At 41.0% G+C, this 18004-nt stretch overlaps 1 protein-coding gene across 2 annotated transcripts in view; it reads right to left on the bottom strand.

Annotated features, from left to right (window-relative positions):
• The window catches only part of CRYBG3 (crystallin beta-gamma domain containing 3), a 129518-nt gene extending 111728 nt beyond the window's left edge, over positions 1-17790 (bottom strand). The window contains exon 1 of one of the 2 annotated variants that reach the window (XM_019448117.2): positions 17434-17790. In XM_019448117.2, coding sequence (XP_019303662.2) covers positions 17434-17582 — 149 coding nt within the window. In that variant the 5' untranslated portion in view covers positions 17583-17790. The remainder of the gene's footprint in view (positions 1-17433) is intronic. The other variant, XM_019448119.2, reaches the window with a different exon arrangement.
• Between the last annotated feature and the right edge of the window lie 214 nt (positions 17791-18004).

Below are 18004 nucleotides of genomic sequence, written 5' to 3'. Positions count from 1 at the left end.
TATTAGGGTTTTCCACAGCCTGATATATATTTTTTAATGCCTATACTGAATGCTACATGGAATACAATATATTTCTATTCAGCAAGTCTTTATAAACATATAGGATCATCTAGTGAACTTTGGGAATACTCAAAAATAGATGCAGGCTTATCTAGCCCCAAATGTGTCCCAGATGGCACCTTAAGAACCTGATTTTCTAGACAGTCACCTCCCAATTGTCTGGTCTAGAATACCTTCACAGATGCCTTATGTCATAATGAACTATGCTTCCAATTAGGCACATATACATTTCAGATATAAACTTTTATATTTGTTTTATACACGATCTTATTTTCATACTTTCATAATGCTAGACAAATTGAACAGCTCCCCACTAAAGATCATCATGACTGTCTGCCATGCGCCAGGGATTATGCTTGGCCTTGAGGATGTAAGAACAAGTAGGTCAAGGTCTTTATAAAACTCAGTCTTGTAGGGGAGACTGATATACAAACAAACTAAAACTACAGTTTGGCAGAAGTTACAACTGCTCAAAGAACAAAATACTATGGAGCACAGAAGAAGCAAAGAACAGCAATTCTGCCTGCTAAGTGCTCTCAGAGAAGGCACAGAGGAGGGGTAATAGAGAATATGGCATTTTCAGGAAACCATGTTTTGTTTGTTTGTTTTTAATATAAGACTGGAGCACAACAACTTGTGTCAGGCAGAGGTAACCCTGCTAGAGAGGAGAATGATACCAGAAGTAGTGGCTGCCAGACCATGCATAACCTGTCTGACACGTTTCAGAACTTGATCTTTGTCCTACTAGCACTGGGAAGCCTTTAGCCAGGGGACAAGCATAAAGCAGGAGGGATGATGGAGAATGGGGAAAACACAGGGCATCATAGTGACTGGTGGTAGAGGGGATGAAAAGGAGGTGGTCTCAGTAACTCAGATTAGACACAACAGAAAGAGAAGACATGATTTAGGCTAGTTAGATTTTCTATCCATAATGTCCAGTGCAATTATGTAGACAGGGAACAAATGGTAACAATAAAAAGACAGAAAGGTAGAAAGATCATGAAGGTGTGGAAAATACAATGGATTTAAATTTCATTGAGTCTCAGACTCTACGCAGAATACTCAAACTAATAAGAAATAGTCATACTCATAAGCCTTTGAAGTGCCAGCAGGAAAAGCAACTGTATAAAGGAGATAAATATGTGCTTAACACATGAAAATTCCATATGAAAAACCAAGGACAGAAAGAAAAATACTGTACAATTCAGAATTGTGATCAAAAACATTTAATATACACACAAACACACACAAAAGGTCTCAAACATTGCTGCTTTAAAAGTGATTGGTTTCTTATCTCCATTTTCTATTTATTTTCTACTTTAGCTTTATTTTTTGTCACAAGGTTGTTAACAATTTTTTTTTTTTTTTTGAGAGAGAGAGAAAGAGAAAGCGAGTAAGAGAGAGAGAGAAGGAGAGAGAGAGAATTCCAAGCAGGCTCCATGCTGTCAGTGCAGAGCTCAACGTAGGGCTCAATCTCATAAATGTGAGATCATGACCTGAGCTGAAATCAAGAGTCAAATGTTTAACTGACTGAGCCACCTAGGCGCCCCAACAATTCTCTTTTTAAATTAAATGTCAATACTGGTTTATTTTATAGCTCAATGCAAAAAGAGAGAGTAGCAAAATACATGTAAAAAGAGCACATTATAAGGATTTGTCATATAATCACGAAGAATACTGACCTTAATGGTTTTATAAGTGTATTCTCTAACTACAGTCTATTTTGAATGATTCACCTAAAAAGTAAACATACAAGTACCTTAGTCTCCTAGTTCTTCCCTTTAAGACTCCTGAAATTCTCGAGTGTTGGGGCGTCTGGGTGGCTGAGTTGGTTAAGCGTCTGACTTGGCCACAGGTCATGATCTCACAGTTTTTGAGTTGGAGCCCTGCGTCAGGCTCTGTGCTGACAGCTTAGAGCCTGGAGCCTGCTTCGGATTCTGTGTCTCCTTCTCTCTCTGCCCCTCCCCCATGCATGCTCTGTCTCTCTCAAAAATGAATAAATGTTAAAAAAAAAAAAAATGAAACTCTAGAGTGTTTACAGCACTCTCTGTAAACTTACTGCCTATGAAAATGGCAAAAGTTTCTTTTCCAATACAAAAGGTCTGTAGAAAATGTAGCTCCAGGTTCATGAGAGCAATACAGAAATCAGTATTTTCAAGTAGTTATAATTACATACATTCTACACATACACACACACACACAATGCCATAAAAATATAGTTGTAGGTCAGCATATAAGTATTTTGTATTGAGTAAACAACTGAAGAATTAAAAGCTGGAAAAAAAAAAAAAAGAAATACCTTCACAAACTTTCTAAACCTTATATGGTATGTTTAAGACTCATGAATCTTACTGCTAAACCAAAATTTAAAACTGTGTTGAGTTCTAAAGTAAACAACGTATTTTAGAATTCTGGTTTAGCTATAAAAATCACTGTTTCAGTTAAAGCTTTCCCCCTCTTTTCTAGTTTACTGACGAAGAGTCCTTCTTAATTGATCTCAGGCCTCTTCAAGACTGCTACGTTTCAATCCTTTATTCTTGTCAAAATGACTGTTAACCTGATCATCACACTTTCCAGTCTAAAAATTCCTTCAGCAAATCTCTACGAGGTGATGAATAAAATGAAGAGTCCTTAGGATACAGAAAGTTACTCACGTGGCCCCAGATACGCCCATCACATAGAACCACTTTACATTCTCAGAATATGCTGGCAAACCACTCTCTTCTCCTGTATGTAACATCCTCAACACTTTGCCCTGCTCTTAATCCTTTACAATTTAGTCCGAGCTTAATCTTTATTTTTTTGGGGGTTGTCATTGAACCCAGTGATACCACACATACATTTATACTATATACTATAATGTTTAGCTATCTAATTAGAATTTTAACTCATTAAATTCAGAATTGTATCATTCATGTCTATGTCCCAGAGCCTAGCATTGTATCTGCCATTCAAATATTGTTAAAAAAAAAAAAAAAAAGATACCAAACAGGTTCTTTATTTGTGCCTGCTTAATCAAAAAAAATGGGAACAATGTAATCATATTTTTTTCTTAATGAAGTAGTATGTAAGTCTCTTGAAAGAATATACACCTTTTGTTGAAAGGTATAAAGAAGAGAGTGGGGTTGGTAGGAGAAAATACTCAACAGAAATAAGATTATTCTGAGATGATTTAAAGGCAAAACACACACAAAAATAAAACAGAGTAGATGAAAATACTGAAAACATTGACTTACCAGTCGGATTAGTTAAAAAAAATGAACAGAAAAGACTCAAAAGGCTTGGAATAGTATTCTCAGACTCTTAAATATATGAAGAAAAGAGAAACATGTTCAAATTCAGATGATCTAAAACCTTATGAAAGACGACAATCCGTTTCTATTGTTCTCTCACAATTTAACCCCCTTTGGGACCCAGGAATATTTCAATAGCAGTATTTTTAGAAAGCACACATTTTGCTCATGGCAGGGGGTGAGGGGCAGGAATCATAATCACACGTAGGCACAAATAAGACCCTGCATTTCCAAATAGCCTCATCTTACTTATTAGCTATGGGAATTCTGGAAATTAATCTTTCAAAACAGCCCAGGTAAATATCAAGGTCTAAGTAACACAGAAGCTTCTCATTTTTGAAGCTACCTAATTTACACCATACTTGAAAACCAGGAATCCCACATGCAGTCATTTACCATCTACTTTCCAGACACAAATTAAAACAAAACTCTGGGCCAAGAAAAAACAAAGCATATTCTAGAGTTCAAATAATTTACACAGAGGAAAGTCTCTATCCTGGCACTTAATATGTATCTTATACTTCTATTTTTATTAAATCATAACAAGATTCCATAACCCATAGCAAATAAGCAGAAGAAGACTGGGCACATCAACTCACTCAGTCAGCAGATAAGTACTGGCCCCTTCCTTTCAAATCCCTTTTAAGTGCCAGGCACTGTTGTTGGTGCTAGGGGTTGAGCAGTGAACACACCAGACGAAATCTTTGCCCTCACTCCTTCAGAATCTCTACCTAGATGCACCACCATCACCTGGGCAATCGTATTTTTAAAGCAAATTTATGGGCCTACCTGTCAATGATTCCAGTTAGGAGTGGGGCTCAGGAGTCCACATTTTCAATAACCAACTCCCCCTACCCAGGATTGTTCTGAAGCAGGTGGCCCTCTGACCACACTCTTGATAAACAATGGTTTGAGAGCCTCTATTCTTCAGCAGAAGCCAACAAATGAGAGTTGTACAGGGAGGAGAATGATCCAGTCTGAAGGAGCTCCACTTAATATTATTTAAATGTGTTCAGTGTTGATAGTTAAAGGGTAGGTATCAACTACTTAGAAAACTCAAGTCATGTAAAACACTACTCATTTTCCAACAGCCATGCCCTGCAGACCTCCTGGCCCCAACCAAGAGCTGTTGCCCGAATGGGTACACTGACCATCGCAAGTGCAAAGTGGGACCAACAAGAAAATATACCCTTCGTGGGGCAGCTGGGTGGCTCAGTCAGTTAAACGTCCACTCTTGATCTCGGCTCAGGTCATGATCTCACAGTTTGTGAGTTCGAGCCCCGCACTGGGCTCTGCAGGGATGTCTCAGAGCCTGCTTGGGAGTCTGTCTCTCCTCCTCTCTGCCTCTCCCCCCGCCTCTGCATGCATGCTCTCTCTCAAAATAAATAAACTTAAAAAAAAAAAAAATAAGAAAAGAAAATACACTCTTCTTTTAGGTGTATACCACAGACTGAAGAATAAGGGATGCTCCTGGGCCACTTCCAGGCTCAGTTCCTCATGTGGTAGGAATGCAACTTCCTAGATGGTCAAGGGATAGACATGCGGGGACAGCACACAGACTCGGAGGACTGGGTGGAGGCACAGTGAGGGAGAGTAAGGCTCTTCACGCCTCCCCCTCCTAGAGCACAGCTGCTGTGTATTGCCTCTTACTCTGCCTTTTCTCTCACAGATCATTCCTGTGGCTGTATCAGAAAAACCTGGAAATGTCAAAGAACTGAATACAACTTCCATAACAGTCTTTTGGAGGCTTGCCCACTTTTCTACGGATGCAGAAGTCTATGATTTCTTGCCATTTTCAGAAAGGAGGTAACATTTCTCGCTCAAGACATCACTGGCGGTAATTCTGAGCATATCCCTAAACACAAAGCCACTTAATAAAACGTAGTCCCCAATTTGGGAATGCCCTATACATCTAAACAGCCTCTCCCCAGCCCCACCCCCGCCTGGATCCACTGTCCACAGGAACTTCTCACCATCCCTAGGGAAATGAAGGATATTTTTTTTTTTTTCTCCCTTCTCTTTCTCTCCATCCCACTCAGCCTGATGCCGCCTGAAATTATCTTCTGATTTTCACTTCCGCTTATGGTGTAATGGTCTGCAGTAGAGGAACCAGCAAGGTTAAGGACACAGAAAGACAGTCAAGGCAAATCTATTGTTTTCTCCTCCTCCACTAACATAAAACTCTCCTGATCCACTAAACAGCATCCCCCTCTCCACCACAGCTCCATCAGGCCTCCCTGTCTGGCATGTTATTTATTATTCCTCACCTCAGAGCCCACTTGACATAAGTACTGTGATGAAACTCCAGAAGTGGCCAGAATCTGGCCTTCCTTTGAAATGTGATCAAATCATACTCAGTCTTCCGGGCATGACTTTACCTTGGAGAAGTATATGAAAAAATAGTACAGAACAAGAAAGGGTCTTTTACCTATCCATACCCTTTTCCTGTGGTCATTGGTAGCAAAATGCTTTGCAAAAACTCAAAATGGACAGATGTCTGTTTCAGGGATAGCACTTTAGGGACAAAAGGCACTTCAGTCAAAATGTACCTTCCTGGACTGGATTTTTCAAAGACATAAAATGAAAGAGTCAGACCAGCTCTCTGCCAGATCTAAAATCCCATATGAATCTCCACTGGCAGCGAGAATGGAAAAAGAAACAGGTAGGCTAACCTTGAAGTTTCTGTGGTGAAGGAAGAGACAGACTCTAACTAAGAAACCAACTCGGTGACAAAATTAATACCAGGACATTGTAACAAAGGCAGAAACTTCTACAGTCCTTATTTCAAATCTACTGAAACCACCTAGGGGCCTGTCCTGTATTCCCTTGGGCTCCACCCTCTCAGCCCTCACTTGGGGTCCTTAAATACAGTATAGGCTTTTATTCCCACAAACTCTCAAAGGGTCTGCTGCTGCCCTGGGAGCATCTACAACCCTTGGAAGTTTTTTCTTACAGACACAGCTTCACACCAGAAGCGTGGAGTTCTCTTTTTTCAATATTATACCGCAGGCATATTATGGATTAAACCAACTTGTATGCCCTGGCCTGGAGCCGCATCCAACATTTCCAACCTAGCTTCTATGGGGATAAAGACAGAGCTCCACATGGACAATTTACAAACAACCATCTGGAAAACCATCCATTCATAAACAGTGTCTGCCAGCAGTAGAGTAGTACTTGTATTTTTTTAATGACCATTAACAGAATATAAAACAGGTGGTTATGGCACTATTTCTGGGCTTCAAATTAAAAGGTAACTAAAAGCTGCCATTTTAAGGCAGTCGAACAGCATGTATTTTAGTTCAAACATCTGGCATTTGAATTTCGGAACTCTTTGGAGAAAAACCGGGAAAGGGAGGAAAGGTAAGACATGATTATGAAGCTCTGTCGCTTTACCATCTTAGACTCTTGTGACAGTCTTTTCCCTATCATGTCAGCCGTCTCCTATTGTTTATGTAACTACCTGGAAGCTGCTTTACGTCCGGTCTCCCTGCTCATGCCCCCCGAAACAAGACCCTTTAGTTTAATCACAGGCTACAGAGAACGTTGGTATGTTTGATGTGTACCTGAGCTGTCTATATGTGACTATATTAGTAACTGTTCTACTATCCCAAAGTCCTTGACCTCATATCCTTTAGATTCTGAACATTTGTGATCTACCTCACATGAATCAACACCCTCCATCTTTTGCTGTGACATGAACTCAAAACAGGGTTCTAGCTGCCCTCTAAAACAGGCATCCGTTCATGTAGTATTCATCAAACTGTCCTAAGGAAGGGGCACTGGAGGTTCAAGGCCAGGCGAGACTGTGCCTTCCCAGAGCCTGACCTCACCTCCAACTCAAATTCTTTCTCATTGCAAATTCTTCCAGACATCAATAAACCAACAACCTTTGTGAGAATATATAAACACATGCACACATATAAACCTATGCCAAAATGATACTTTCTAAAAGTAAACATCATCTCAACTCCCTACCTTGGCCTATCTCCTCTGGCCCTGACTCCTTTCCCCATGTCATTGACAGCTGCTCTCTCTTCCGTTCTGTTGTCTCTGCTCACTCTAGCATCTGTGCCAACATGATACTACCCCCAGGCCACTGGAACTGGCTGTTCCCTCTGCTTGGAAAGTTCTTTCCTTAGATTTGTTCCCCACTCCCAAGTAGCATCGAGGTCCTTTGCTTAAGTGTTACCCAAGAGAGAGGACTTTCATGACCATCCTATCTACACCTCACTCCAGACCCACTACCTCCATCATGTTCCATACCCTCACCCTGACCATTATACATTACAGAATCTGTTAATTTTCTGTCTTCTCCCATTACAGTGCAAACCCCACATAGGCAGAGAGGCACATTTAGATATTCAAACTGAATTCTGAAAAGTGATGATAACACTCAGATTTTTGAAAGGACTAAATTTAAAATTATTTTTGTAATTTATATAAATATATATACTATTGTAGAAAATGTTAAAGCATTATGGTTGAGTGGAAAAAAATAAATTTCAAAATCCTGAAGAGAACTTCCACTTTTTGTAAAAATATGTATATATGTGTAAATGCACATTGAAAATGATCTGACAGGCTAGTATGTGTATGTTTGTCGGTAGGGTTATGAGTTGTTTCTTCTTTTTGATTTTCTTGTAATTCATCATACCTGTTTTAAAAAAGTATATATTACTATTAAAAAGGAAAAAAAATGCAAAGTATTATAGTGATTGTGAAAAGCAAACAAATGGAAGTTAGTGAAAATGAATTCAGAATAGACAAATAACAAAATGCTAATACTACAAATATTACATAATGATAACTTATTTGTATCATAATATATAGGAGATCCTTATTTGCCTTCCTAAAACAATGAAATAATCAAAATTATCACAAGACACATTTCCAGCTTTGACTAATAGAGCGCAATGCCACCCCTCCAGTGAGGGTACACTCCTTGGTGATCTGACAAGACAAGGAAGTCTGAGAATCTGTATCTCACCTAACCGGTCTCCACTTAATAGAATGGAAAATTGAGAGTATTTCATTTCTTGTCATAAGAAGCATGGTAATTATAAAAAAAAAAATATGATCTGCCACTAAGGTAGTATCTACATTATATATAAATCTTAATACAAAGAATAAAGCACAAACTTCTAACATATATCTTTAGAAATTATATGAAACTACTATTTGTGAGGGTACTCAAATGCCATTTTCACAATTTCTGGTACTGCCATTTGTGCTACTTGTCATAAGGAAGATATAAAAGCTAGTGTGTTGTATTATGAAACCAAAATTGTATTTCATAAAAATCTAAATATTGGCTTTTGATTTTATTCCAAAATCAACAATTATATTGGCTGAATGAGTAAAGGAAGTAGGAAGAGGTATAAAATAGCTAAGTCCTCATCTACCATAACCAGAAGTCAATATAAGTTATCTAAAGTTTAGAACTCAAGAAAGAACTGTAAGGCATTGTTCAGACACATGTCCAAAAATACCAAAAGAAACAGCTTAAACAAGATTAGAAGTTTCCTCTAAAAAGTGTGTCAAGAAAGGGCCCACACTTGTTAAATGCTCCTATAGCCCTGAGTGGCACCTTGGTGCTCATCTTTTTTTTTTTTTTTTTTTCTTTTCTTTAAAGAAACATATTTTTTTAATGTTACTTTTGAGAGACAGAGAGACAGACAGACAGACAGGATGAGCAGGGGAGGGGCAGAAAGACAGGGGGACAGAGGATCTAAAGAGGCCTCTGCTCTGACAGCAGAGAGCCCAATGTGGGGCTAGAACTCACTAACCGTGAGATCATGACCTGAGCTGAAGTCCAACGCTTAACCCACTGAGCCACCCAGCAGCAACACCCCCTCCATACTCTGCCCTGGGTACTTAATTTAAGGGAAGAAAGATTTGTGCTATGTCTGCCTTCCCCACAAAACTGCATGTGTACTCTGAACCAAAGACCATGTTGTAGTATGTTCAGTTCTGGATTCCCAGAACCTAGCACAGTGCCTGGTATGAGGGGTAAATGAATTCTTGGTAAACACTGGTGAAAACACATTTTCATACATGACCTTTCCAGTAAAACAAAAAGTCGTCCTAATATACAGGCATCCTCATTTTGTACACTTATTATTCTGTGGAGTTTGGGCTCATATGCTAAATCTGGAGATTTAAACCTCACATGCTAAACCTTAGAGATGAGGGCCTGCCTCAATTTTTAACAAAAGACTGAAAGTGTGAATGAAATGCTAGGGTCATACTGTTACTCTAAGTATATGACAGGTGATCTCACGAAAATGAGTTGGTATTTTTGAGGCTCTGTTAATTCCACCCAGTTTCACATTATTGATTCATAATATACAAACCTCATTCATAAAAAGTGTCAAGATATCAAAGCTCTCTGTATTATAAATATTACTTCTATATATTTATAGCCTTAATTATAACTTCTCTCATTTGAATAAGTTAATGTAGTTCATGCATTTTTTGGAAAATCTCTGCCAAGTCAGGATCCTAAATTTTCTTGATTTTTTTCCCCCTCTTTTATACCCAGATATCCACCAGGTCTTAAACTAACCTTACTTCCCCTGAAATAGGTAATTCGCATAACTTTTTTATGTATAAAAAGATATAAAATGAAGATTCCTTCCTGTTCCTCATTCCCTGAGTCACTTTTCCATCTCCCCTAGTTAACACAACCCCAGTAACAGACTTATTTCACACTCCCCCATTTTTGATACAGGAATGGGAGCATACCACACACAGTGATTTCCAGCTTTTTTTTTTTTTTCCTTAAAATCTTGGAGATATTCCCTTATCAGTACATAAAATGCTTTGTCATTCTTTTTGGCAGCTGTGTAATATTCTATTACGTTGTTGTACCCAATGTAACAATTTTATTTTTTTCCTTTTGCTATAAGCAACACTGCAATGGCTAACTTTGTAAAGACAACATTGGGTCTGTTTGCAAACTATACATGTCTAAGGGAATTCCTACAGGGAAGTGCTGGGTCACAGTATGTGAATCCAGAATACTGAGAGAACCTTCCAGTTTATCCTTCCACCAGTCACTACTTCCAGTTTCCCCACATCCAACTCGTTTGCTTATTAGGGAGAATACGGTATCTTGCTGCTACACGTTCAGTTTCTATGTCTTTTGAAGAAGATGGGCCCTTTTCAAGTGTTTAAATATATATTTATAATTTGTATAAATATATACATTTGTTTTCCTTTTCTCAACTGTCAGGACCATAAACTCTTTATTGTACAGAGCACTAACCCAAGCCATCTGGGCAGACGTCCAGCTGCATGCCATTGTCTTTTATTTCCATTCAAAACCATTTTCTAAGGCCAGCTTTCTTTTATAGGTCTTCCTAAGTTAAGCAGAGGAAGCAATCACATAATGCAGCAGGCTCTGAATTCAGGAAGAGAATTTGACTCTGACTCCACCACAGATGCTGTGAGACTTCTGATTAACTGCTGGACCTCTCCAAACCTTAAATTATAGATCTGTAAGACAGAGTAAAAATACCTCCTCTCTCAAAGGTTGCTAAGGATTAAATGAATGTATGTATTTAAAGCCCCAAGCACAGGCCTTGGGTCTGATTATGGCCTTAATAAAGGGTGGTTTAGTTTTGTCATCACTAATCTGTCGAGCAAAAAAAACCCACTTGACTAAACAGTTGTTTCACTGCTTTGGGATACCTGCAATTAAATACCCCCAGGGATGACACATTGAGGGATAGTCCTGATGGAGTTGTACCACTGGCCATTCACAACTGCCACCTAAATATTATGAATGAGTTATTTCTGGGGTGCCTGCATGGCTCAGTTGGTCAAGCATCCGACTCTAGATTTCGGCTCAGGTCATGCTTTCACAGTACATGAGATCGAGTCCTGCATTGGGCTCCTCACTGACAGTGCAGAGCCTGCTTGGGATTCTCTCTCTCCAACTTTCTCTGCCCCCCCTCTGTTCTCTCTTGTGCACCCTCTCTCTCTCAAATAAACTTAAAAAAAAACTTTATAAAAAAAAAAAAAGAATGAGTTATTTCTGGCAGCAAAACTTCAACTTCTTTCTCTATCGACACTAAGTAAGGATCTCCAATCACATGAAATGTTAATGCCCGAGAGGATGTACTTTTCTGCCTCCATTTGGAACTTAACCAAACCTGTGAAGTCTAGGAAGAGCAAGAGCAACAGGGGAAAAGCATTCATCCTGCTGGTACAGTTACTGTCACATCTCCCCAGCATTGTTTGGCAAAGGATGCTAAACAAACCATGCTCAGAAAAGTTAATTAATGTGGGAAGATATCTTGAAAGCCCAAGTAAAGCTCTCATACAATATATGACAGTCATGAAACAGCAAGTGTATTCTGAACCAAACAGGTCACATGCACGTATGTCAAAAACATTTTTAGCTTATAATGAGCTCATCTTGAGAACAGAGATGTCCGTGTTTATCTCCTCTGTTAATTTATGCACTCTTTGAGGGTAGTTTTGTTCATCTTTATCCCCACTGCTTAATAGCATTATCTCACACATAGCAGCCCTTCAAATTTATGGAATGAACAGACTCCAAATAAATGATATTTTAAACTTTTATTCCATGCTGATCTTCTCTTTTCAGGAGAAAGCCCAGATTATTTTCCTGAATTTAAATTTACACCAACCTAAGTTTTCTTGCTACCATAACTGTATTAGCATTTCTGGCATACCTAGGCTGCAGTGTATTTCATTAGTACCCTAGTTGGGAAAGGAAATATTTTATCTTGAAGGGAATATTATTTTCCTCTTTGCAAAATTTGTTTTTATCTCTTTATATATTGTCCTCTGAGATGAAAATGCTATCAGTTTTCAACACAGTTAGAAGTTCTGATGACGTAAATTTATTGCTGGACAATGTGAAGTACTTGCAACTCTTAACACTGAGAGTGTACAACTAAGTTAGCTTACAAGGAATGCCCTCACCAAGAAACAGAATCCCCAAATTAGGCATCTGGCAGACACCCTATTAAACCCCAAAGAGAGAAATTTCACTTGAAAGATGATACAGTTTCAACACCCTAACAGTCTGTGTTTCTACTCTGTCAAAAGCACCTTCTATGCTTTCACTCAACTTGGGAGTTCAACATTCTTAGAAAATACCGCTGAGGACTTCTGGAATTTTCCTGCCATCTTTACTACAATGGGTATGAACTACTGATGTGGTCCTTCAAGACCACACAGGTATCTCCTTATTCAACTAAACGAGTTACCAATTATTTTCTATAGTGCTTGCAAATCAGTGAAAATATAATCACCATGAAAATTCAGAGAACAAAGCTCCCTTTTCTCACCTACTTGATGCTGTGGTCAACACTGGTTCCTTAACAGCCAAAAGCTCTCATGCGTCAGGGGCACTACTGACATGTTTGTTTTTTATGACAATATCTCCTGTACAAGTCATTAGCATCCTTGCTCCACCCATTTAACAACCTCAGCCATGGTGACGAGCAAAAATTCTCTAAACTTTAAATAGAGAGCCAAACACTGTATAGAAATCTTTCAAGATGCCCCATGTGTCTAAATGCTCACTTCAGAGCTGCGGGAACACTGTACTACCTCTAGCTGAAAACCACTAGTAAGTGCTTCAATGTTCCATCCAGAAATAGCAATTCACTCCTCACCTAAGCTGGGTAAACGGGACACCAAGATGAGTAAGACACAGCCCCTGTCCTTGGTTCTAGTGATTCTCTTACTTTCTATCAGTAACGATATACTAGAACACTGAAAGGAACAGCCAAAAAGAATCTATCTGAAATGGGCCACACTAACGCTCATTCTGGAACAAAGTATGAAAAATTCCCATTGACTTACGTATGCAAATATGTTTTGAATGAGCATAGTTTAGAAGAAGAGTGGGCAAGATGGTGTGGGGGAAAAAAAACAACAACAGCTTTTAGAGTCGGAGAAACCTAGGTTCAAATCTCAACCTTGAAACTTATTTCTTCCATGATTTGGGCTAAATCATTCTTCACCGGGAGTGGTATCACTCTACCTCCTCCCATGCACCTGGGTGGAGGTGTTTGGATTATCCCAATGACTGGAGAATGCTACTGGCAATTAGTGGGCGGGGTCACGGATGCTAAATGTCCTGCAAAGGACAGCAGAGTCCAGTTCACCAAAGAATCGTTCCACCCAAGATGCCACCAGTGTTCACTAATAAGAACTCTCCACCCTCAGTTTTCTCAACTGTCAGAATAGTGATCAGTATACTAACCTTCAAAGTTGAGGGTGAGGTTTAAATGAGATGCTGCAAGTAAAAGTACCCAACCCAGCAATATGTGTACAGTCTGCCTTGATAAATGTTGTTCTCACCTTACTGCCCCCCCTCCAGAGTTAAAATGTCACACAGCATTGCTTTTAAATAGGTCCATCATGTGTGATACAGCAAAGAAAGGGAGCAATCATTTCCCCCCAAATGAAGAATATTAATAGGCAGGTATCCTCCAAATTTGACATTCTCACAGTATCTGTTTAACAGGCTTTCACATAAGTAGTCTAACCTTTAAATCAAGAGCCAAAATCTGACCTAGCTCCAATCCTTACTGCCTCTTTCATTCTGTCCCACTAATGTATATTAAATTATATAGTCCCCAACAGATCATAACCTCCTATAGGCTCTTGCTAAACCTAGAATACCTGTTCCCTATTTCTATCTTACTGGCTAAGTTCTCTTATTAAAACACTACTAATGTCTCCAAGAACCAAGTAACAATCCCTCAACCGTTAAGCCCTCCCTGCTATCCCCTATCACTTTTTAATTATTTTCATTGTTTATTCATTTTTTGAGAGACAAAGTGCAAGTGGGAGAGGGGCAGAGAGAGGGGGAGACACAGAATCTGAAGCAAGCTACAGGCTCTGAGCTGTCAGCACAGAGCCCAAAGTGGGGCTTGAACTCATGAACTGTGAGATCATAACCTGAGCCTAAGTCGGCCACTTAACTGACGGAGACACCCAGGCATTCCCCCCCGCCCATCACTTCTAAGGAGTTCTTTCCTTATGTGCTCATAAATTGGTTTAAATATTATAGCAGTGGTTTGAAATAACTGGGATACACAAAGCTCAGAGTTTTCAAGTTTCCTATGAAAACTTCAGTTACATTTTCCTATCTATATAATCTAAAATAAATATAAGCACCTCCTGGATCTGGTCACCCAAGAAGAGTACTAACAAGCAATTCAAGTGTCCACACCTGAATTTGCATATATAACAGCGTTGATGTTTCCTGACCTTCTTTAATTGCCTAAGGTTAATGAGAACAAAACAGCAGCAAACTCAATAAATAAATGATGTGTTCACACCAAATGAAACCCAAATAATTTAGAGCACACCATAAAAGCAAAGGCTTTCCTATGGTTCAAAAAAGGAAATATTAGCAAACCTGAATCACGGCATAATCACAACAACCCCCAAGGACCCTGTGTTTGTCCCAGTTGGTACCATCTGCATTTTGTGAGGAGCCAAAAAAGTGTTTTCAGGATAATGCTTAAAATTTGACTCTTATTGGTCTTATGTTTAATTTTCATTCTGTTCTTAAGGAATTTATGTCCCACTTTATATTTGTACATGCCTACATTATGTAAATAAAATTCATATAAACATCACTGGTAGTGAAGAAAAGGAAACTATACAAGTTTCAAGTTTGACAGAATGCATTTCATTTCGAGTACACTGAAAAATCAGAACGCAGATATTAACCCTTAATGTAATATTAAGGGGACTCAGAGTTGCAGGCACAGCGTTGGACTTAATACTTGTTCACTGAACGAAAAGTAGTTATGGACTTGGGGCAAGTTTCCTTAGCTCTGTTTTCTATAATAAAATGAGGACGCTAATCGCAAAGGTGTGTCCAACCTCAAGTGTAATATTTTTTAAGTACTTTTACAAATTGTTAAATGCTAAATACATGGTAGGTGCTAATATTATTGTTTACAAGTGGTCTTTTCAGCTTCTTACAGTTCCTTGAGAGAAGGAGCCTTTTGCCAGTCATCTTTACGTCCTTACCACACCAAGCACTTACATGTCTGCTGTTGGGATTCCTCGCCACCCAAAATCACCCGTATAAAAGGTAAACTGGGCTCCCATTAAAACTACAATTTTTTTGCTGCCTTTAAGAGCCAAAATGCCCCTTCATTTTGAAATAAGAGCACAGTGACAAACTGCAAATCTGTTTCCAAACTTGTAAACATCAGGGTGTTGTGTTACTAGGACACTGGGTACTACTAAGAGTTTCCATTTGTTTCATTAAACTTTCAATAAAGGCTTTGTATGTGTTTATATTCTTGAAAAGAAAGATTTAAGCTCATTTAAAACATAAAACACCCACAGAAAGGATTATCTGCTATCCCCTTAACATTGGGAAAGTTCTACAAAGATGAAGACAAAATTAGTGTTCACATAAGCACTATTAAAATCCTCAGTGTCAAAAGGCCAGTGTGTGCCTATCTGGAGATAATGAGAATGGAGAAGCGCTAAGCAGACAAGAGGCCAGCTGCTAGAGTGGTTAGCTCCAGAGGGAGGAAATTAGATCTGAGAAGTGCCTAAAAAGCCAAAACAGGGCAGGAAGGCAGGCAAAGTTGCAGCACAATTCTGTTCTGAACCTGAAGTTGGCCAGCCTGTTCCCTTCTAACACTGACTCAAGTTTCCAACTTTTGCTAAGACTACTTGGGATTTCTTTCAAACACTGCTTCCGTATTATCCAATATTATTAGTGTCGTTGCAGTGATGGCAGGCACCTCAGGCTGTCTGCCCCCACCAGATCTGACACTCTGGTTGAGCCCCGTCAGACTTCAAAACTTATTTTTAACTACTGTGTAACTATGAATTTTAAGTTCCCCCTTAACAGGGCAACAATAGCTGAAGCTTCCCAGGAAAATTTACCCATTACAGGAGCTGTCTTGGAAAGATGTGGCATTAACAGACATTCGTAATGGACACGTTTCAAAAGGAGGGAAACCGAGGAACACATAAGCGACTAGAACCAAATCACGAGACCTGAATACTAATGAAACCAGCTCGGTCACAGTTCTGCTTCCTATCCATTTTGCTCTGAAGTCCTCCACGAAGTCTTTAAAATCTGAAGTAAACACAGCTTTCTAGAGAGCGTCCTTCCAATCAAAAGGGATTACACTCTTCCGGTGCAGTTTGGGAGAGGAGAGACTGTAAGCTTGTCTTCTCACCAAAAGCTTAAAACAGCGAGATGTATTTGACCCCTCTTCCCTCTGAGCCGAAAAAAGAGGCTCAGGAACGGGCATTTTACGGAGACCCGTCTAAAAAAAATAATCGATTTTACAGCAGGTGGAGGAACGAGGAAAGACTGCAGAGAAGGGGCACGTTATCCTTGCTGAAACCAAGACAGCGGAGTCCTGGTTTCTGGAATCTGTTGGGGAACTTGAGGCACATGTTCCCAAAGAGACATGAGAAAGGGCGGCATCATTTAAATGTCCAGGCAAAATGGTAAATAAAACTAGCGAGGTTTTGTATTTTGACAAAGTCTTGGGAACTCGGTATCACATTTAAAAAAAAAAAATCATTCTGAGGAAATTGAAATAGGATGGCAAAACACCATCCGAGAGGGTGGCGCTCCAACGCTTTACCTTTCCCCCACGAGTGGTTTCGGATGGCGCCCTCTCCGCCCCGGCTGGTGGCTCGGCTCGCTCACAACTGTTTCCCATTACTGCCGGCAGGACGCCGGGGGACTCGCTTTTGCCACAGAACTTGGAGCGCAGACGCCAGTGTGGAACGGGAACAGAATCACGTTCCGGGAGGGGGAGTGGGAAGGAAGAGCGCCGCGCAGGCTGGGCCGGGTGGGAACGCGCTCCTCTGCGGGTCACGAACTTCACCCGGATTTACCCAAGGAAAGGGGAGTGAGGCGGCAAGGAGACCGGGCGAAGAGGAGGAAACTTTAGCAATGGAGAAAGGAGAACAGAAAGTGGCGAACGGAGCGCAGCCTGGCCCCAGAGCAGCTGGCTGCAGGCGGCCGGTCGGGCCAGGGGCCCCCGTCCGGCGAGTTCGCGCAGGACCCCCAGACGTCCCCCGCGGCTCCCACCTGGCGGCGCCCTGGCCTGGAGCGGGCGGCTGGCTCGTCCCCGACCTCTCCTCCTCGTCCTCTTCCTTGTCCCGGGAAGGGCTTCGGGGAGCGAAGAACCGGGAGAAGGTGTGCCAGGGGGCGCCGCCCCTCCTCCGGCCTCCAGACATATCCCCTGAGCGGCTGCCGGTCCGGGGCGGTCCGCGGCGAACGGGTTTGGCGGTGTCTTACGCCGGGAGCCCGGCGTGGCAGGACCGGCGAAGGCAGGACAGACTGGGCGCGGGCAACCGGCGCGGCTCAGTCCATCCCGGGCGGGAGAGGCGCGGGCGCGATGCGCACCCCGCGCGGCTGTTGCTAGCGCTGCACGCCGGCTCCTCCTCCCGCCCCCGACTAGCCCGCCCCCCGGGAGGAGCCAGAAGCCGCGGCACCGCCCCGAGTCTGGGCCCGGCGGGAGTCTGCGGGGCCGACGGGGTCCCAGCTGGAGGCGGGAGCCTGAGATCCTGGGTGGGGTGAACGCGCAGCCTGGGACGCTGGGCTCCGGGTTTCCCGCCCAAAACAGTTAGGCTGTAGTCCTTTGGACTTTGCGCTCAGT

This window comes from Panthera pardus, unplaced genomic scaffold (genome assembly GCF_024362965.1).
Source record: "Panthera pardus isolate Hobbes unplaced genomic scaffold, ASM2436296v1 HiC_scaffold_16, whole genome shotgun sequence".
NCBI lineage: Eukaryota > Metazoa > Chordata > Mammalia > Carnivora > Felidae > Panthera > Panthera pardus.
This window is presented reverse-complemented; position numbering and strand designations above follow the sequence as displayed.